The sequence below is a fragment of the Chelonoidis abingdonii genome, chromosome 2, assembly GCF_003597395.2.
Source record: "Chelonoidis abingdonii isolate Lonesome George chromosome 2, CheloAbing_2.0, whole genome shotgun sequence".
In the NCBI taxonomy this organism is placed as follows: Eukaryota; Metazoa; Chordata; order Testudines; family Testudinidae; genus Chelonoidis; species Chelonoidis abingdonii.
The window spans coordinates 51,139,329-51,161,560 of record NC_133770.1 but is presented as its reverse complement, the minus strand read 5'-3'; the positions used below and the strand labels follow the sequence as shown (position 1 = coordinate 51,161,560).

Sequence of the window (22,232 nt, the reverse complement as noted above, 5' to 3'; positions counted from 1 at the left end):
TGGTAGCATCTGACTCAAATGATGAAAATGAACATGCTTTGGTCTGCACCGCTTTGGATCATTATTGAGCAGAACCTATCATCAGCACAGATGCATGACCTCTGGAATGATGGTTAAAGCATGAAGGGACATATGAATCTTTAGCGCATCTGGCATGTAAATATCTTGCATCTGACCGGCTATAGCAGTGCCATGTGAATGCCTGTTCTCACTTTCAGGTGACATTATAAACAAGAAGCAGGTAGCATTATCTCCTGTACATGTAAACAAACTGGTTAGTCAGAGATTGTCTGAACAAGAAATAGGACTGAGTGGTCTTGTAGGCTCTAAAGTTTTACATGGTTTTATTTTTGAATGCAGTTTTTGTGCATAATTATACATTTGTACATTCAACTTTCACAATAAAAAGAGACTGCACTACAGTACTTGTATTAAGTGAATTGAAAAATACTCTTATTTTTACAGTGCAAATATTTATAATAAAAAAGTGAGCATTGTGCACTTTGAATTCTGTGTTGAAATTGAAATCAATAAATTTCAAAATGTGGAAAACATCCAAAAATATTTAAATAAATGGTATTCTGTTACTGTTTAACAGTATGATCAATCGTGATGAAAGTTTTTAATCACTTGACAGCCCTAATAAAAAGCCATGAAGCTTGTTAATCTCCTGCACTCAGATGCCACAAAGTTCCAAAGAAAATGGGAATAAGCATACTCTCTCTACCTTTATTTTGTATCTAAGCTTCCTAAACTACTACATAAATTGCTTAGCTAGTTTTCAGTAGCGCCCTTTCAGTGAAATCACTTTTCTACTGTGTTGGGCCTTGTAAATAATGAAAATAAATGTTGTATGTATCATTCTCTTTGCAACTGTTTAAAGGAGAGACATTATCCCACGCACATTGTCTTTTATTGGATCAACTTCTGAAGCTGAAAGAGACAAGCTTTCAAGTTTACACAGAGCTCTTCTTCAGGTCTGAGAGGGTACTCAGTGCCTTCTAAAGACTAGTTACCAACACCCATCTATTATTGCCAGATCTTTTCTCTCTTACCAACGTGGAGATATCAGGTGAATATTTGAATCCCAGCAGCTACAGGCTCCTTCTTAAAATTGTTGACAAACTGATACATTTGCACTGCTGTGGTGTAACCTTGGAATGTCTGTTTATGACACTCTGAGAACCTTAATAGTGAGCCTATATTGGCTGTGGGCTTAGTGACTTGGAGGGCAGTCTGTGACAGTGGCCTTTTAGAACACACAGATGCTATTGCCTTTCTATAAGCAACATTAGCAGTACATTTGAAATGTAGTCATCTTGACATGTAAAAAAGTATTGGAAGCACATGGAATCTGGTCTGAATATTAAAAGATCCCCTTTGGACTTACAGCATCTCATACAACAAGAAATTATTCACCAGACACATTGGCCATTGTGGTAAATGACAACAGAAGAGGGGAACATGAAATAACTCCTGATGTGCTTAGCCTAAAGGAACTTACTGCATGTGCTAGGATATCATCCAAAATTTCATAGGTTTTGTTCTCCTTGCCAAATTCTGCATGCACAACTCACATTGACTTTATACCATGGAAAAGATCTAAATGACCTGAACAATCTCTACATCAGTGAGTGGAATACACATCCACTATAAAAAATTAAAGAGGTGGGACACAGAACAATCTTTTCCATGTATCCCATGCTCTATGAAAAAAGTTCAGTATTATTTGAAATATAGCATTCCAGAGCAAATTCCATCCTAAAAACACTCAGCAGACCAGAAGATACAGAGTTCTGCTCTCCTAAAGGTACACAAATATAACTGGATTTTTTCTGAAAAAAGAAGATTACACTAATATACATAGGAGTTAAGTACACCCAGCAAAATTCTCCTCTGAGATATATGAATTCCCCATGCAGATTTTCATCCAGTGACTGTGTATAAGTCCATGCATGAAAAACATTAAAAAGACTATGCACAAACATTCTAAATAGAATCTCTTCCGGTCTGTGATGGGGTATACAAACCCCACACTGGGCAACAAGGGGTAAAGGAGCTGCTCCGGCCTCAGCCAACTCTGCCCTGCAAGAGGTGCACAGACTGGAGGAGGAGTTAAAATGGAGCGGAAGGTAAGAGAAAGGACCTTTACCTTGCAGCTCCGGAGAAAAGGGCTGAGGGAAGACAGGATCTCTCTCCATCAACTACTTGCCTGAAGGTCCCTCCCTGAGGAAAGGAAGGGCCTGCTTCTGTTATACTCTGAGAGGGCATTTCCTTCTCTCACCTATTAACTCAGTTTATTTGTGTTGCTGCCCTATGGTTTGTTTATGGACTACTCCTGAAAGGGAGAGACTTCTAACTGACCTGACTGAAGGGCGAATGCCCAAGCGGAGGCAGCCACTGCCTCAAGAGGCAGAGAGCTACCACACCATGCTGAGATGCGAAGAGATGCCAATCAACGAGCTCGCACTCTTCACAGCCTCCTGTGACCATAGGCGGCGAGTTATATGGGCTCGAGGTGCCCGGGTTCCAGGAATATTCAAGGCCCTGCTCCAGCAATATTTGGAGCTGGGTCTCTTCTCCGGCCCTGCCTGGATTGGGCCCCGGCCCTGGCCCCCGCGGGTCTCCTCCTACCGCCCCGCCCCGCCGCGTCCCTGCCTGGAGCGGGTCTGTGCCTCCGCCTTCCACCCCACCCCCTGCGTCCCCCCTCCACCGCTTCCCTGCCTGCTCACAGATCAGCTCCCGGCAGAACTGCTGTCTGTTGCCCCAGGGTCCTAGCGCCTGCCATCCGCTAATGGCAAGGCAGGCTGCCCTTACCCTGCTCTTCTGCCCTAGCCCTGAGCCTCTCCAACACCCCAAACCCTCATCCTCAGCCCTAACCCTCATCCCCCTGCACCCGAATCCTCAGCCCCAGCCAGAGCCCTCATCCCCCTGCACCCGAATCATCAGCCCCAGCCAGAGCGCTCATCCCCCCGCACCCTGAGCCTCTGCCCCAGTGTGCACCACCTCCCCCTTCCTACATCCCCCCCAGCCGAGCCTGCACCCAAACTCCATCCCAAAGCCTGCACTCCTCACCCTCTCCTGCACACCCACCCCCTGCCCTAGCCCAAAGCCTGCACCCAGCACCCAGACTCCCTCCCAGAGCCTGCACCTCTCACCCTTTCCTACATCCCTACCACCAGCCCAGAGCCTGCACTCAGACTCCATCCCAAAGCCTGCAGCCCTCACCCCCTCCTGCACACCCACTCCGTGCCCCAGCCGGGAGCCTGCACCCAGCACCCAAACTCCTTCCCAAAGCCTGCAGCCCTCCTGCACCCTAATCCTCAGCCCAGGACCTGCACCCCAGACCTCCCCCCTGAAACCCCGCCCAGAGCCTTAGGCAGGTGGAGGCGCAGCTTGAGGGGGTGGAGTTGGGGGCACCACCAAAATTTCTACAAACTTGCCTCCCACGCCTGTGACAGACTGCAAACTCTGGATAATAGCAGGTGGTAGGAAATGGCCCAGGGAGGGGAGGCTGAAAGGGCTCCTCAGGTGTCAGACCCTTCTGTCACTCTCACAGGGCCCTGGGCTGAAGCATAGTGAAGTGGGAGGGCCCAGGCTCCCTTACCACCCCAAGCCCTGACCCCTATGCAACACTCCCCACCAGTGAAGACCATCTCACAATCCAAAGCTGCAGTTTGCTCTGGAATGCTATATTCCCCAATCAATCTTTACTTATTTTCATCCTCTGTCAGAGACATTCAGTGTCTGAATACCAGAAACTTAGATTTACAGGAAGATGATTGTTCTAGTAACCCCTGAAGATAAAAAAAGTAATAATACTGCCAAGATGAGGAGCCTAATTCTCATTCAGTTGTACACTAGTGTAACTCAGAGAAGAATCAGACGCAGAAGTTTATTACACCCCCACCTTCCCACCAGAATAAGGGGCCTGGGTTTAGATAATTTACACCAGTCGTGCCCAAACTTTTCCTGTCCCGCCCCCTTTACCAGTAATGGAATCTGTCTGTGCCCCCGCCCCTCCATTACTGCACAGCCAGGGCTTCCTCAGCAGAGGAGCTTGGGCTGAAGGTGGAGCTGGAACCAGAACTGGGAATGGAGGAGGAGCTGGGGTTAGAGGTGGAGCTGGGCTGGGGGTGGAGCAGGGGGCAGAGAGGAGCTGCAGCTGAGGTCAGAGCTGGGATGGGGATACAGTGGGGTATGGGGGTGCTTCCTCCCCATCCCCCCATGGGGGCTGGCCCAAGCTCCACTGCACCCTCCGAACATTCCTCTATCGTCCCCCTGCCCCCAGGGAGCATGTCCCACAATTTGGGGACCACTGATTTAGACCTTGCCAATTCTGCATGGACTGATCTCTAATGGGATATTTGATTATTACTTACATTACATGCAATAATATGCTACCCTTTCAAATGCTGTTATGCTGGCGTCTGGGCAATCAAAACACCTCACTGAAGCTGTTGGGTGTAAGAGCCATCTTCTATTCAGGGTAAATGAGAAAACAATTACATGCCCCTTTATTCAGTGATAGTTGAAATAATAGAAAATCACAACCCAAGGACCAGCACACACGCAAGCCTAGGCAATGGCTGAGCCATGCAGTCCCCAGCAGTTTCATGTGGGTCTGATTACAAATACAGGGCAGGGTATTGAAAAGACTGCAGCTGTGTGTCTGGAAGAGAAGCAGCAAAAACATCACAGAAGCACAGAGAAAAGACAGCAAGCAAACACCAGACATAATCAGAGAAGCATTTGTAGCTGACCCTGAGAAAAAGCTGAGAGCATGCGCTTTTGGGCAGTGCGCTGCTGGAAAAAGGCTTGGATCTGTGAGCAAAAAAACTGACTCCTGCTGTGTTCAGGGAAACAGGACTTTGCACTCTTCATAAATAAACAGGACTGCATCAAAGAAATACCTGGCTATCATCAATTTCTCCTCCTAACAACCCACAAGATCCGAATAATGGCTAACCACTTGGGTCAAAAGGGTAACAATACTATTTAAAATGTGTAACCTTGTTTTGTGTAATAAAAAAAAATATTTTAACTACCCTAACATTCTCCATCCAAGCATCTCAAACTGTTTTGCAAACATTGATAAATGGAACTTAATCACATACCTGTGAGGTTTATAACTATTTGCTCCATCTTACAGAAGGAAATAACCAAAGCAGAGTATCAGTGACTTCCTCAAGATTACACGAGAAATCTGTGACAAGCCTTAGAACATCTGATTCCTAGTCTCATGCCTTAAGACCATTCTTCCTCCAGTGGAGTGAATCAGAGAGGAGTCAAATCAAAACAAAGGGCAATACGCTCATTGATTTCAAAAGCTTAAGATTTGACCTATACTCTACACCAGGGGAAGGCAACCTATGGCACACATGCTGAAGGCAGCACACAAGCTTATTTTCAGTGGCACTCACACTGCCCAGATCCTGGCCACCGGGCTGGGGGGGAGGGGGGCTCTGCATTTTAATTTAATTTTAAATGAAGCTTCTTAAACATTTTAAAAACCTTATTTACTTTACATACAACAATAGTTTAGTTATATATTATAGACTTACAGAAAGAGACCTTCTAAAAATGTTAAAATGTATTACTGGCATGCAAAACCTTAAATTAGAGTGAATAAATGAAGACTCGGCACACCACTTCTGAAAGATTGCCGACCCCTGCTCTACACCTTCATTTTTCCTTGAACATTCTGAAGTGTGTAGTTCAGCAACATGTGGATTAGAAAGGTTCTACTGTATTCATTTAACATATAACACTTCCTCTAGATCTCCTAGTGAGTTCTGTCTTGTGTGTTTAAGACTTTTCTGCAAAAACACATGACAGGACTACTCAAGTATGTAAAGTACAGCAAATGAGTAGGCACTAGCAGGAGCGAGCCTAAGATTGAAACCACCTGGGGGCAAGCAGTTTTAATTTGTGTCTTCTCCAGCAGCAGCTACACCATCAACACTTAAATAATCTCTAAATACTATGTTAAGGGCTAGTCCACACAGCACCACAGTGTGAAATAGAGGGATGTGAATTACAGAGTACTCCACAATTCACACCCCTCAAGTTCGCACTGTGGCACAATGTAGACAAGTCTAAGTAAACATGGGATCAGGCAACCAAATATTTTCCTCTTCCACACTATGATTTGTGAATGTTTTAATCCTCATGTAGTAAATATAAAAATAAATTACAAGTGAAAATGTTTTACAGAGCAAAGATTTGTAAAGCAATTTACAACATCAGATTATATTTCAGATTCTTCCCCCCCCCCCCCCCCACCGATTTATATTTCTGGATATGTTCTTGTGAGGTAAATAGTGAATAAGAAATACAAATAGTATTTCTATTAACAGAAAGATTTGCACTGAAAATGTACTCCTTGAGCTGATTTTTTAAAATGAAGTTTACCACCATCCAATTGATGAGAAATTGGAAGAATATTATTTTATCACATTGTACTATAGTCTAATCACAACATTTCTTGTAAAACATCTTCTCAGAGATTCTATCAAAATCCTGTAAATCAGGTCTCTTGAAGAAGGTACTATTTGAACAAGTCCCTTCTAATAGGAAAATAGAGTATATTACTCAGTCATTTTGTCAGGCAGTGAGGGAGATTATAAGGTGAGAACTCGATTGAACACATCCTCCCTTTCTGGAGAAATATCAGTAGAAGACGAAAGTCACTTACAACCCCATCTCACACACAGGGGCAGCTCCATGTACCAGCACGCCAAGCGTGTGCCTGGGGAGGCAAGCCCTGGGGGGCGCTCTGCCAGTCACCGCGAGGGCGGCAGGCAGGTTGCCTTTGGCAGCTTGCCTGCGGAGGGTCTGCTGGTCCCGTGGCTTCGGGGGACCTCCCGCAGGCGTGCTGCTGAATCCGCGGGACGGGGGACCTCCCGCAACCAAGTCACCGAAGGCAATCTGCCTGCCATGCTTGGGGCGACAAAATATCTAGAGCCGCTCTTGCTCACACACACAAGTGTACAGCTCTGTCAGCAGATCTTCCAACATCATTACATGGTACGGAAACTTCCTGGAAGATGGGACAACATAGACTGAGGATTTGCGGGAAATTTAGGACTAAATTCCATGTTTCTAAGTTACCAGACCACTATCCCCTTAGCAGAACAGTCATTTCACATACTATGCTGCCCTGGCTCTCATACTGTGGCTGCGTATTGCTATCCTAACAACATGGATTGGGTTTGTTTTTTTTTAATTAATTACTATTATTATTATTTAAAAAGGTATAGTGACAGACTGACAATATCCTGGATAAACTTTATGGAATTCAGATAAACTTTACTGAATTAAGTTAAACCTTACTGAATTAGGTTTAATATCTTTGGGGTTCACTGTATTCAGAATGCAACTGTGTATGTTTTATTTTGGAATTGTATGTAACTTCTCCAGAAGGAGGGGGATGAGCCCTTTGGAGCCACCCCCTGGAGAAGTACGCAGATACTAGTTCAAAGCAGGTTCCCCAGGGACCAACAAACAAAAAGGGGTTTTAGATAAATAGACCAGTTTTAAACAGGCTCCTCGCCTGACCCAGCAAATGGACAGGACCCCTGGTCCACAAAGGGTCCCAATCCTTAGAGAAGGATTGGAAAGACTGGGCCTACTGAGGACCCATAAGACTGGGTGCTTATTATGAGATGAAGCTGTGATGGACTTGAAAGCACACGGAAACTCCGTGAGTGAGGTTTTGAAGGACTGTTCCGGCCAGCACCCCTATTAGTGTTGGGGGTGGTCTCTGGTAACCTTATCTTCATATGTGTAACTTCTTGTATTGTTTTTAATGTTTTCTCTGTAGTGCTTGTACCTTCAGAATAAAACAGACTTGCATAGGAAGTACTGTGTGGTACCTTATAATGGTGGTCAATTACTCTGTTATTAATCTCTGAAGAGAAAGTAAACAGGCCTTCTTAGGCGGAGTCTCTTGCTGAGATACCACTGTACAGTCAGGGGACTGTGCAGCCTGGAAATACTCTGATCAGAAGGAGTGAGTTGTGTCACCACTGAAGAGAGGTGATGGCCAGAAGAGCCTGAAGCTTAGGGTGGGTGCCCCTGCTGAACCACAGAGGGGGAATACAGGTGCAGTTGCCCTGAACTGTGACATGAGTTACTGAGGAAAAAAAGTATCAGAGGGCTAGCCGTGTTTGTCTGGATCTGTAAAAAGCGACAAAGAGTCCTGTGGCACCTTACAGACTAACAGAAGTATTGGAGCATAAGTTTTTGTGGGTGAATACCCACTTCATCAGAGGCAGTGGGTATTCACCCACGAAACTTATGCTCCAATACTTCTGTTAGTCTATAAGGTGCCACAGGACTCTTTGTCGCTTGAGGAAGAAAAGGAGCAACAAAAATCAAAATGGAAAAAAGGGAAAATGAAGGAGAGAGACTGAGAAAGAAAAAGAAATGAAAACAGATGGAGACAGAGGGCCTAATACTGTCTTTAATGGTCACAAGCAGGGCTTCAAAAATCCACTAGCCTACGATGAGTAGGAAATAGGATTTTTTCCCATATGAGTGCCAGCACCTTCTGTAGAATCTCATCTTCCCCACCCACAGAAAAAGTCTCTAGTGCTCATGGTTACGTAGATAACCTTAAAAATGTGAACAGTGTGTAACTAGTGCACTAATAGCTTCCCGAATCTGCAGAGAGAGCTCCAGTGCCATTGCTGCTCAGTGTCACAGGAGTCATTATTGGGGGGGTGGAGGGGAGGCTCAGTCACTGCCCCACAGAACATTTTTGGGAGGTTTGGCTGCCTTCACTGCTAGGGTGGTCGAAGGTACCTGACTGCCACAATTAGGAGCAGAGCACTGGGGGGTGCCACTCCCATCCACTGTAACAGGATTAACGGGAGGAGGGGGAGGCAATGCAATACACTGATTAACTGGAGAGTAAGTTTTAAATGATCTATAATATACCTATAGCAGGGGAGACAATGAAAGGCTGATGAGAGGGCAAAATGGGTACAATTGTACCAGGTGCCTGAGCTCAGGGGGTCCCCAAAATGTCTATAGCTTAGGTAGGGCCCCAGCAACCATGATGTAATGGGGCCTCAAATTTCTCTCGACGGCCTGGGAGGGAGAACCACTAATAGGAGGCCAGGGCTTTTGGACCCTGGCGAATAAGACAGATCAACCAGGAGGAGACAGGATGGGAGGGGATGTGGCTCAGGAGGGGCCTTAGCCATTAGTATTTTTGCTTCAAAAATAGGCCTAGTCCTTTAGCTCAGTGGTTCTCAACCAGGAGTATGTGTACCCCTGGGAGTACACAGAGATCTTCCAGGGGGTATATCAACAGGCTACATGCATAGTACTAGTGAAGTCAGTACAAACTAAAATTTCATGCAGACAATGACTTGTTTATATTATTCTATATGCTATACACTGAAATGTAAAGTACAATATTTATATTTCAATTGATTTAGTTTATAATTATGTGGTAAAAATGAGAAAGGAAGCAATTTTTCAGTAATAGTGTGCTGAGACACTTTTGTATTTTTATGTCTGTTTTGTAAGCAAGTAGTTTTAAGTGAGGTGAAACTTGGGCGTACACAAGACAAATCTGACTCCGGAAAGGGGTACAGAAGTCAGGAAAGGTTGAGAGCCACTGCTTTAGCTAGCAAGTGTTGGATTTATTTTTCAAGTCCTGGCCTAAAAGTCTGCTCAATTTGAGCAGCATCATGTAACTGGATACTCTCAAAAGGAAGTAGCAGTGCATCCGCCACATACGGGAAAGGTCAATGCATTGCATAACTCCTGCTCCTTTCTGTGGGAAAAACATTTATGTGTAATTTGTTTTCTTTGTGCCGGAAGTTCTTCAGGACAGGGACCGTGTCCTTAGGTGCACTGACTGCACCTAACACAATGAATCTCTCAACCTGCCTCAAGCCACTAAGTGCAACTGCAATATAAATACTAAAGACTGTCAACATGTGTATGTCTTGGATAGCACCACACATACCTCAAATTTCAGCCCAGCCTCAGACTTCCCCCATATATCCTGCCCGGCTGGGAACATAGGGCCAGAACCTTCAGTCCCTTAAAGCTGTGGGGGGGGGGGGGCGGTTGTTTTGTTTTTAAACAAAGTTTGAGCCATGCAAAGCAGCCTTAACTAGCCTTCCCCAACTAGGAGGCTAACACAGGTGTTGCGACTGGGGAATACCAAACACCCAGCAATCCACAGTGGCTGAAACGGCCTTTCAAAGCTAAATACCCCTGAAGCTAGTAATTTTCACCTGGGACCAGAATGGCAGCCACACAGTTCCAAGACTGGAGGAATGCTCTGTGCAGCTCAGTATTTGAGACATAGTGTGCACAGTGCATTTAACTGTACTGGCCAGGTAAACTACAAGCACACTCTTGTGCACCATGGCAGAATTTCCTTTGGCCTCACACATTGTACGTGCTACTCTTTGCAGCTGGTTTCTGGCTGTTTGCTGGGGTTTCTTCTGCTTTGTAGATGGACAGCATTTAGTCCTTACTGTTTAAATTAGTGACATTTTACCTATTGATTTTACTTCCTATATTACAGCATTTCCCAAAGTGTGGGGCGCGTGCCACTGGGGTGTGACAGACCAGCTAGGGAGCCATAAACAATTGGTCCTCGTTTTTTTGAAGTATATTTATAAGAAGTCTCTTGATGCTATGGCTGCAAAATACTTGAAACAGTGACCCAAGTATACCTCATTCGACAATGTGAACTTGCTGAGACCATGAATGTCCATAAGGATAGTTTACAACATTAGCCTTTAAAGTATTTAGTTGCTCATCACAACATGAAGGAAAGGAGAGGAAGTATCACACTGTGAAGTTTGACACTATTTACTGTCAGTGACCTCTCATTTGGGGTAGTCCTTTAACACCACATTTCAGGATTGTGGGTGGGATTGGTTTCAGACTCCTGAAGAGAAGCACAGCTTTTACAAGTTTAGATTCATAGATTCATAGATCATTAGGGTTGGAAGGGACCTCAGGAGATCATCTAGTCCAACCCCCTACTCAAAGCAGGATCAATCCCCAACTAAATCTGCTCTCCTCTGGACTCTCAACAATTGGTCCACACCTCTTCTCAAATGAGGGGCCCAGAACTGAACACAGTACTCCAGATGAGGCCTGACCCAGTGCCAAGTAAAGTGGGACAATTACCTCCTGTGTCTGACCGAAACACTATTAAATTTAATTACATTTTCCTTAAAGCTTACCTCAAATCAGTTATGTTGGGAGGAGGATGGTGTAAGCAAGGATTACAAGAGGGTGTTAATGAGTATCAAATCAAATTAATGTTGGCTTTGGACATCAGCTAGTTTATATGCTCCACTCCTACACAAAAATGCCTGGAGTAGAACAATATTTAAATTGTCATTACACAGACTGAGCTACTAGAGTATTATCTGAATTTTAAAGATGTGTAAAGTAATGGACAGAGAGATTACATGCCTTACCCAAGTTCACAAAGCAATCATTGACACAATACAGAGCTCAAGGGTACATCCATACTATGGAGACTACGCACAGCATAGATGCAGTCTACACCAACAGAAAGGGTTTTTCTGTTGGTGTAGAAACACTAGCTCCCCAAACAATGTTAGCTACATCAACAGAAGCACTCTTCCACTGACACAGCTGCATCTACGCTGGGTATTATGTCAGCATAGTTTTTCACATAGCTGACTGATGTAGCTATGCCAACATTACTCTCAAGTGTAGATCAAACCTTGTGACCTACCCACAGACCATACTTCTTTCTCAAATGTATACAAAAAGTTTGTTGTTGAACAGCTGCTGCCCCTTTACTGGTCTCCTTACTGGTCCATAGGACCAGCAGGGACGTGAAGCAGGCACCAGATGGGGACAGAAAATGCAATGCAGTGGAGGCCAGATAATAACAAGTTTCCATGTCACCTGCAGAGAAGGATTCTCCTTCCACGTTCCTCTCTAACTCGCACTTACCAGCCATGGCAACATGTCCAGGCTGTGACCTTCTGTCACTGCTGGCTAGCCCCAGGCTGTGCTCTTTGACATCTCTGGGTATGTCTACAGTGCAATTAAAAACCTGTGCCTGGCCCGCACCACCTGACTCAGGCTCATAGGACTCAGCCTGTTCCACTGCAGTGTCGACTTTTGGGCTTGGCCTGGAGCCTGAGTCTAGAACCCTGTGAGGTGGGATGGGCCCAAAGCTCGGGCTGCAGCCTGAACCCAGACATCTATACCACAATGAATAGCCTCACAGCCTGAACATACTCTCTGAGGGAATTACAGCGTGTGCTACAGGGAAGAAGGGAAAGTAATCAAGCAGCATTTATTTTCAAAAATATTTACTGCAGTTCTTGCTCTCAGTGAAAAACCTTCCCATCTTTTTTCACATGGCCAAGAGGCTGCACAAGTTTTTGCAGATAGGACAAAAAACAACTACACAGAGTTCTCTCAAACCATTTTCTCCTCCACTTTTTCTCCCACTGCAGCTTTTTCCACAATTTTCCTCCTCTCTGCAGTAGGAGATGCTCAGGGCCAAAATAATTAAAACAGTGTTCCTTTCCTTTTGAGTGGCAGAAGTTGTCAGGGAATGTTTTATAGTAACAACACTGGTGATCATATTAGTAATAAAAACTAAATATTGGAACAAAGTTTTTAAGGACAACCTGGCTCAATTCTGCTCCCACTACAGACGTTTTACTACTGAATTTCAATGGTCTACGCCCTATTTCTTCAAGGTCAAATCAATTTTTTCCCTTGCTAATTACAACTCTCTGTTGTGAGAGTAAAAATTTCAGGTCACTGAAAACAACCAGCAAAGCTCCACTTTCTCAGATACCCCACTAGAGCACACATGGATAGCATCACCAATGGTGAAATTTAAGAGATCTTATAGATGTGAGAAAATAGAGATCAAATATAAATGGGAAAAAACAAAAGATAAAAAGTTTTGTTTTTTTAAATGTCCATGTCTCTTATCACTTACACACATGGTTTTCGAGGATCTGTTTTCCTGATGGGCAGTCACTATTACATAGAAATATATAATACTACTTGAATATAACTGAAATAAAACTTCTCTTTACATTAGGTATATGTATCATTAAGAGTTCAGATAAGAATATTTTTAAAGCAATCATGCTGCTTTGCTCAACTGTAGGAGACACTTATTCAGGACCACAGAGAGTTTTATAGCTCACTACTGTTACAAATGGAAGAATCTACAGAAAAAAAATTCAAACAATTTAAAAATATAAAAAATTAGCCTGTGTTAACTTTGAACGTGTCCCTTTGTTACTTTCGCTAAATAATTATCTGATTCAGGATAACTTTGATTTGAGGAATACCATTTCCATAATTTGTAGATTTTCCAGGAAACTAAGAGTCTTGCCTATTAGAACTGCCTGGGGATGTCGGTAAAGAAAGCTTCCCAAAAGCCTGTGTTGTAGATTACACTCTCTACATCATTTCTAATAAGACTGGAATAGAAGGGGTTAGCTAAATTATGTGAATGATCTATAGGGCCATATATAATCTCTTGGATTTGAGTGTTGAGATTTTTGCTCAAAGAATTAAATGCAAACTAGGTATTTGCAAAGCATCTCCCAGTATTATGTCTTTTAATATTTTGTTTTTAATTAAAGTGACCTTATTCATGGAATAAGGAATACGAGATAAAGTTCTCTCTTACATATACAAGGTCAGATTTTGCTTGCTTCATTCACAAGTAGTTTCCACAATATCAACATGTTTGACAGGGACATTGCTGATTTAGAACTCATACATTGTAAACAAGTTTATTTTAACCACATTACGAAACCCTTTCAATTATAAAAAATGAAATGATTTTAAAAAATCCAGTTTTGTTTCTATTTATGTTCTTGTTTACTTTGTGCATCTCTTGCAACTCAGATGATAAAAATCAATGAAGTCAGTTTCACTTTCAGATTCTTGATGCTGCAATGTTGCTTCAGGTTTCAACCATGGTAGAGAAATGTTTATATTTTTTTAAAACAAATGATCGCACTGGAACTTTTAAAACAAAATTATGGAAACATTTCTATTGGTCTTATAAATGCTTACTTCTATACATTTCAGTTTGGGGACAAATTTAAAACAATTACTAACCCTTCACTGAATTCCATGTTTATTGTCACATAGTGATTTCTAGATCAAATTTGCTCAGTCCACAAATAAAAAAAGACTATTTTTCTACCTGACAGGCTTGCAAATGTATCCAAGGGTATGAAAATCAAGATGTATTTTTCCTGACTCCTGCATCACCAATAATATAAATTCATTGCATCACCACCAATAATACAAATTCTTCCCAAATATATATCACAGTTGCCAACTTTCATGCACTAAATAAGCACACTGACTTTCACAATAAGCCAAAAATCAAGCTAATCCCGTTTCAAAACAAGCCAACATCTAAGAACCCCAAAACTCTATGTGGCTAGATCCCCCCGGCGTGCAGTCTGGGACCTTGATGGGCCCGCTGTGCACCCCATCTCTCTCCCCTCCTTGCCCCTACTTGCCCTCCCTTGCCGCTGCTTGCCAAGAGCCGAACAAAAAAAAAAAAAAAAAGCAGCAATAAGCCACAAGCCAAACACACAACAAGCCATAAACTAGCCAACAAGCAACTCACAAGCTAATTAAGCCAAAAACAAGCCCAATTTCTGTTTTATTTTTTCCATGGGTTTGGCATGTCTGAAATATATCTGTTTAATCTTATTGCTTTCAATGGGATTCAAAGTTCTAATTGCAGAGCCAAATTCTGCCCTCAATTATAACTGTTCAGCCCCTTCAGTCCAATTGAACACTGTCTTCCTTTTTATGTAGTCATTTACACCAGTGAAAAGTGATCTTAAAATGCTCCCTTTCTAATTTGGTAGTGTTTAGCATTCATTCTGCATAGCTATAAATGACTATACAAGGGGGAAAGCAGTGGAGAATCAGGCACATCTTCAATGGGATTGAATAGGTGTAACAGTGGTTAAGAGTTTGGTCCTGTAACTGGAATTTAGTTAACTGCGTTGATTAAGTATGAGATAGAATAGAATCCAGCTTACTCATGTGCAGCTGGATCCACAAGGATAGGACAAGTTGCAAAAATGTTTATTTTTCACACTAAATTAAGTAGTTGTGGTCTCAGAATACATAGAGGAAGTAGATGAGTCAAACCAGATGGAATCATTTTTACAGCGTCACTTTTCAGAAAAGAATCTTATTTTTCTCCTAGTCTGCACCATCCCAGTATTTGGCTCTTTAAAGATTGTCAGGTGTGCCAAATACCTTAGTGTTTTTTCAGCGTGGATAAGTGCCCATTGGTAACTACACTGAGATTATCAAATGCACTTCATTTGCAACCTATGAGTAATTCAACTCTGATGCTGAGAGCTAAAACGCTGTTGTAACAAGTCATTGTGCCCCTACTCTTTCCCCAACTTAAAACACTTGAAGCAGTCCACATTCTTAGATGTTACTTTTAACAATGTTTTTACATCAAGTATATTTCAGTGGATTGACCTTTAAATTACTTCTAGTATATGTCAATGTACATAAGACGCTAAAGCACCTATATCAGAAGTGAGCAAACTACAGCCCGCGGGACCGTCCTGCCCCGCCCCTGAGCTCCCGGCCGGGGACGCTAGCCCCCAGCCTCTCCCTCGCTGTCCCCCCCCCTGCATCCATGCTGCTGTGCAGGTAGTGCTCTGGGCCGTGGGGTTAAGCGCTCCTGCCAAGCAGAGCAGCAGTATGTCAGTTCTGGCCGGGCAGCTTGGCTGCCAGACATGCTGCTCTGAGTGGCATGATAAGGGGGCTGGGGCGGAGGGGTTGGATAAGGAGCGGGGGTTCCCGGGGGGCAGCCAGGGGACAGGGAGTAGGGCACGCTTGGATGGGGCGGAGGTTCTGGGGGGCGATCAGGGGGCCGAGAGGGGTTGGATAAGCATGGGAGTCCCAGAGGGCCTGTCAGGGGGAAGGGGTGTGGATATGGGTGAGGGGATGGGGAACACGGGAGTTTGGCTAGGCGTAGGGTCCCGGGGGGCCTGTTAAGGGGTGGGGGTGTGGATAGGGGTCAGAGCACTCAGGGGACTGGGTGCAGGATCCTGGGGGCGGTTAGGGGCAGGGATTCCTAGGAGGGGGTGGTCAGGGAACAAGGAGCAGAGGGGGTTGGATGGGTCAGAGATTCTGAGGGGGGCAGTCAGGGGTTGGAAAGTGTGAGGGGGCAGATAAGGGGTGGGGGCCAAGCTGTTTACGGAGGCACAGCCTTCCCTACCCAGCCCTCCATACAGTTTTGCAACCCCAATGTGGCCCTCAGGCCAAAAAGTCTGCCCACCCCAACCTATACTAATACCTACTTTACTGAAGTAGGTATTAGTATGAAGCATGAAAAAAGACTGACTGTTGAAGAAGCTAGCAATTAAAGGTTACTGATGCAGATGAAGAAGATTAATGATCCAATACTAGTGGATCACTGTTGCTGTTCAACAGCACATTATATTTCATACCATACAGTATTTCACTCCAGAACTTTAATTCTTCACAGATGTTCTTTAAAGTAACAGCAGCTGTTTGGAATGCATAAGTTATTTTTAAATTTCAAAAATAATGTAAATATGATGGTCACCATATAGATGCCTTTTATATTTCACCATGCTATTTATATATTTATAAAGTCCTATACCTCAGAATGTCTATGTTTCAATTACAAAGCCTCACAAACCTGAAACTCATTCTCAATTTCTGCTGGTTTAATCAACCATAAAGTAGACTAGGAAATGAGACAGGGCCATCAGAACTCAGCTCCCTTTAAATCATTTGAAATTATGCTCACTTGCCAGCTACAACAAAAAAAGGTCTCAAGGACCTCTGCAAGCTTTTCAGAATCAGATGCAGCTGTCAAAAATCTACCCTGAATAAAGTTAAGCTCAAATAAGAATCAAAGTTTGGGGGGAGGAAATTACCTTAATTGGAGCACTGCTAAACTTAATTTTTCTGTTTGCTGGGATTTCATCTTCAGCTGGCAATCCAATAACTTCAGCATATTCCATATCAGGTTCATAATAGTTGTTTTCATCACTGTCATCTTGATCATCCTGTTCTGTTCCTGTCTCTCCCCAGTCAGAATTATACCTTGATCGCACCCTGTAGACGTTATAGTCAGAGTGCATATATACATGTGAACTCTGAAAGTTATTCAAGTCTTCCTGGACTTCCTTTCCACTGGCATCATCATAGTGGGATTCAGTAGCATCTGAAGCTACATCTGCTGCAAAATCACCACCTGCTACCAAGTTTCTTGGTATGTCTGCAGCTCCAGTGCCAACACAGGCGCTCTCTGCATTTTGTGAATGTTCTTTTTGTTGTAAAGAAACTTCTGTATCTATTTTTTCCTTAGTCCTGGTATAGGATTCTTCACGCTTTTCGCTGTTAATGCTGGCCAATTCTTTTTTAGTTGCTGCACAAACATCAACAGGATCAAAACTTGCTTCCTTATTCTTCCTTATTTCTTCATTTGTTTTTGATACTGGCAAAGTGCTATTAGAAGCTTCTTCTCTTATTGTTGAAGACGTACTGTTTTGCTGAAAGGTCTCAGCAGATACTGAACTTGTAGTTTGTTTGGCTGGTGAAGACCAGGCATTAGCATCTTTTAAGGGACTGAATCCATCAAGGTTTGCAACAGTGGAGGACAGATTTGCAACAGTAGATGACAGGTTTAGTGGGTAGTGACCAGTTACAGAGTATTCTTCATTGTTTTCTGACTTTTCTAATACTATTACAGTATGTGAATCAGTGTTTTCAAACACTGCACTGAGCTGACTCACTGTTGGAGAGATAGTCTCTGTCCTTGAGCTAAGACTGTCCAACGAATCAGTACTGCCTCTATTAGACTTAGAGCTACACCACTCATCTTGGAGTTCATTGGAAACTACTCGCTCTTTCTTTGGGGAATAGCGATTGGAATGTCCAACTTCATGAACATTTCGCTCAAACATCTTTCGAGTTTCAGTAAACTTGGAATAGGAAGGACCACCATGCACAGTATCAAACCTACTAATCCTTTCTGAAACTGAAGACTCTAGTTTTACAACTGAGCCATCTGCCTTCTCCACAAATTCTTTGGGTCTAATTCTTTGAGGAGACAGGGGACCACTTTTCCCTCTGGTTTTAGGGGTAACTCCAGTGCTCTCACTGGGCTCCATGCCCATCTGCATAAATAAGTTTTTAATCCTGTTGACGTTTGAGCCATATTTCCTCCCCCTGCTCTGCTGAGAGGCCTCTCCTTCATCTTTTGTTTTTTGGTCTCCATCTGATTTAGGTTTGTCAAAGGTGCTTTTTAGTGCCTGGAACTCAGTTCTGTAAGCATTCCTGTGAGGAGAGGCACTTCGGAGGGTTGACCTTTCTCCTGAAGACTCTGTTTTCATCATGTTTACTTCAGGAGTGCAAAAGCAATATACATAGTGACTGATATACCACTCTCAGCCTTCTGTTATTAGTGAGATTCTGGTTGAGAAGAAAGTGCCTCTCAGGTGGCACTGGTCTCCATCAGGGCCATATTCAGTAGGTATTCTTACAGATACTATCTAAATATGTGCAAACAACCATGACACCAAACACAGTGGCAAGACTGATAGCTTTCCAGAACAAATGTAGATTTAACCTGCAACAGAAAGTACAACTTTTTGAATCGAATCATGCATTTGTATTTCTTCAAATCTAAATCAATTATTTCAATTTTCAAGTTATTTGATATAACTGATATTTAGAAATAAAAATTACAAAACAAATGCAGGGATTCATCCTTCACACGGTATCATTACCAAAATACACACATGTATTAAAATTCTAAAGCAGACTCAATTTGCTAAAGATTCAACAATTAGACAGTCTGAAAAAGTTTATATGCTCACATAAAAGTAAATTTCCTTCCAAGTACTAATTAACATGCCACTATGAGACAATGAAACATGGGAGTTTTGTGATGTTCAGATGTATGCTACAAATATATTACAACATAAACAAATTTGTCTAGGTCAAACACAAATTACAAAGAATAAAATTACAAGGAAAACAATGTCACCAGTGTTTCATTGCAATCGAACTTTTTGACTGGAGATGGTAAAGGACAAAATAAACAGAACTAAAATCTCAGTGTTATTTATGTCTGAGCATGAAATACTTCATGCAAACGTGATGACTGTGTTTCCCTGAGCTGCTAACATTTGCAATTTCACCTAGGTTGTCTCTGAACAGTATGCTTTGAATGGTGTTTCTATGCAGAGACCAATGATTCAACAATGAAACAACATTCAAAAGAATTAGAAAAACTGCACTCAAAGGTATCATTCTGTGTTGAAAATAGTGAACTGAAATTTAATAAGACTTGCCCCTTTCCACATGCTATATTATTTTAGCATGACAAAGAGTATGGAAGCATCTAGCGAACTGCAAAAAATGGAGCTATAAGCTAAATCTCTCAATCTTCCAGGTCACATCTGTGTGCCCATCGAGTTGCCACACCAAAAAAGGCTATATTTTAAATATAATAAACTGCATGGAAAGTTACATGATTCAACAGGACGAATTTAGAGATTTAGTTGGGGGGGAGGGGGGAGACTCTGAGTGGTGTTTAAGGTAAAGGATGAGAACTCAATCTGATTCCAGCCTGAACATTAGCCCAGAGACTTGCAGGAGAACAACACATAACTAATCGAGAGCAAAATATCTCTCATTAGCGTCCTTCTGTTTCCTTATCCTCCTTCCAGGCTATAACTTATTGCTGCTAGTTCCAAATGAAATGCATGAGGGCTGCTGTGCTCCTCGCTAATAGGGAGGAATGCTATAATACTGCAGTCACACCTAGCATTTTAGGGCAGGAAGATTACGGATCAAGTACCTTACACATTTATTCGCCAGTCTTTAAGCCTAAGAGGTTACTTTAGACTAAGCAATATTATGTGGCTATTAATGCACAATCCCCTCATTACCTTCCTGAAAGAGAACACACACTTAGATCACCTCCAAACTCAAGCCCAGTTAGCCATGCACAAGCAGGGGAGGGTTGCACACAGCTGTGGCTCAACTGCTGTGCAGGGGTGCTGGAACAATTTGTACAGTGGGGGTGCTGAGCGCCACTGAACCAAACTGTAAACCGGTATATGATGGAAACCACTTCAAACCAGCAGGTGCAGCAGCAGCATCTCTACTACTGTGGATCATCAATTTAAAAAAAAAAATCAACAATTATGGAGAAGGGGGGTGTCTGTAGCAGTTTTTTCTTAGACATCGATCATTTCCCTTTGCCTCCCCTTTTACAGACTCCAGCTGATGTTTCCAACGATGATAAGAAAAAGAAAGGCTAACTTAAGGTAAAAGAATCCTGTCTGGCGTCACAGCAAACCCCTCTGAAAGTGGAAGTGCTGCGAAGAACCGGTTTCTCCGGACTGAAAGGCGAGAGGATCCCACACCAGCGTTGGCCCAAGAACCACCTTGCGTAGGAGCAGCAGCCGTGGCAATCATGGCAGAGAGCAAAGCACGGTGGCCATAAACCCCCGTCTCTAGCTACAGCGTATAAGGAAACAAAAGCCCCCGGGCATGTCTCCCCTTGTCGCGCACACAAGCTGCATCCGAGTCCTAACTTCAGCCCCTGCTCCCCGGTGCCCGCACGGCCCCTTACCCGGGAGAGGAGCTGCACGCTGGGCTGCACTCCTTCCACCTCCCGCGGCTCCCTGCGAGCTCAGAGCTGCGGCTCCCCCAGGCCCCGGCACCGGCGCGCCTGCCGCCCCCAGCCTGCCAGCCGGCAGCAACCTCCGACTCCGCCACTCAGCGCCATTGCAGGCAGCGACACGCTCCGCGCACACGAGCTAAGGGGAGGAGAGCGCTCCGCCCCGCCGCAGCCTGGCGCCGCCCCGCGGCCCCGGGGCCGGGCGTGCGGAACGTCTGCCCCGCGCGCGGGGGTGCGCTGCCAGCAGCCGCCGCCGAGCGGAGGCCGAGCGCGGGCGGCGGATGACAGGTGCCTCACCTCCGCGGCGAGCTGCAATGTTTGTTCCGCCGGAGGGGGGCCGAGCCACGCTCCCGCTGCAGTCCGGCCGCACAGCGAGCCCGCTACACCGGCCGCTGACCCTGCTGGGCCCCCGTGGGCGCTCCTCCGGCCGGCGCGCCGCGCCGCATCGGGCCCCGCGATCGGCACCCCCCGCGCCTGGTTCTGCGGGCAGGTCACTTCCTCCCCCTGCGCGCTGGGGAGGCGAGTCCCTCAGCCGTAGCCATGGCACGAGGGCCCCGCGCGCAGCGCTGCGGCCCGGTCTCGGGCACTGGCCGGGGCGCGGGAACCCACCAGCCCGTCACATAACAGCCCCTGGGGACAGCGAGCGCAGCAGCGGGCCGCTCTCCCTCTCGGGGCTTCACTGGGGGGCAGAGCCCGAGGAGTTCAGAGCCGGTGGCGAGGGACAGTCACTTGCCTGGTGCGCCTGCTGTAGGCTCCTGGCGGCTCAGCCTCCCCGGCTCCGGGACGCCCCTGCTAGCTCTGGGATCCCTTTGAAAAGGGGCCCCGCCGGCTGCAGGTGAGAATGATGCTCCGTCCTTACCCCTCCGTCGGTGCAGACAGGCAGCGTCATCCGCAGGCCAGACCGAAACCAGCGGGCTTCTTTTGAGGAAGAGCAAAGCTGCACTTGAGCCTCAATTCTGCAATAAGCGCCAGGGGAGAATTCATTGCAAGATCAGGATCTTGGACTTCCCGCCTCCAGTTAATTTCTTTAAGTCAAATGGTCTTTGCGCAACGTGCAAACAATTAAATAGTGAAAAAGATAATAAAAAAAGTGGAGTTACAATATATGCTCATTCATTCCCTTAAATTTCAGCAAATGTATTTTTTGCTGGATTGAACAGATAAGGCTACACTAGTTTCCTGTTTAAGACTAAGAGCACACAAGCAGCTCAGCCACTACTGGCATTAGGTAAATATTGCTAGTGCTCCAGTATTCCCCACAATAATTTCCAGGTTTTGAACTGATGATAAGAAAATTCCAGAACAGGAGAACGGGCAACCTCCTCAAGTAGTTTGGGAAACTGGCACTCCAGAAGGTAACGATTTTTAAATCAAATAGCAACTCACATATAGAGTTCATCTATTTAATTGCTTAAGTGTCCAGGAGATAGCTTGAGGATGTGTATGATTAAAAAAAATGAAAAAAACAAAAATATTACATGTATTTCCAGTCACTTATGTCCTGATT

General features: G+C 44.4%; 1 protein-coding gene across 10 annotated transcripts in view; it reads right to left on the bottom strand.

Moving 5' to 3' along the window:
• Positions 1-21,999, bottom strand: part of PPP1R9A (protein phosphatase 1 regulatory subunit 9A) — a 243,183-nt gene extending 221,184 nt beyond the window's left edge. For 8 of the 10 annotated variants that reach the window (XM_032785348.2, XM_032785351.2, XM_032785353.2 and 5 more), the window contains exons 1-2: positions 20,678-20,916; positions 16,965-18,661 (exon numbers count right to left, since the gene is read on the bottom strand). In XM_032785348.2, coding sequence (XP_032641239.1) covers positions 16,965-18,428 — 1,464 coding nt within the window. In that variant the 5' untranslated portion in view covers positions 18,429-18,661; positions 20,678-20,916. Of the gene's footprint in view, positions 1-16,964; positions 18,662-20,677; positions 20,917-21,022; positions 21,092-21,584 lie in introns of those variants that run through there. The other 2 variants (XM_032785350.2, XM_032785349.2) reach the window with 2 other exon arrangements.
• Between the last annotated feature and the right edge of the window lie 233 nt (positions 22,000-22,232).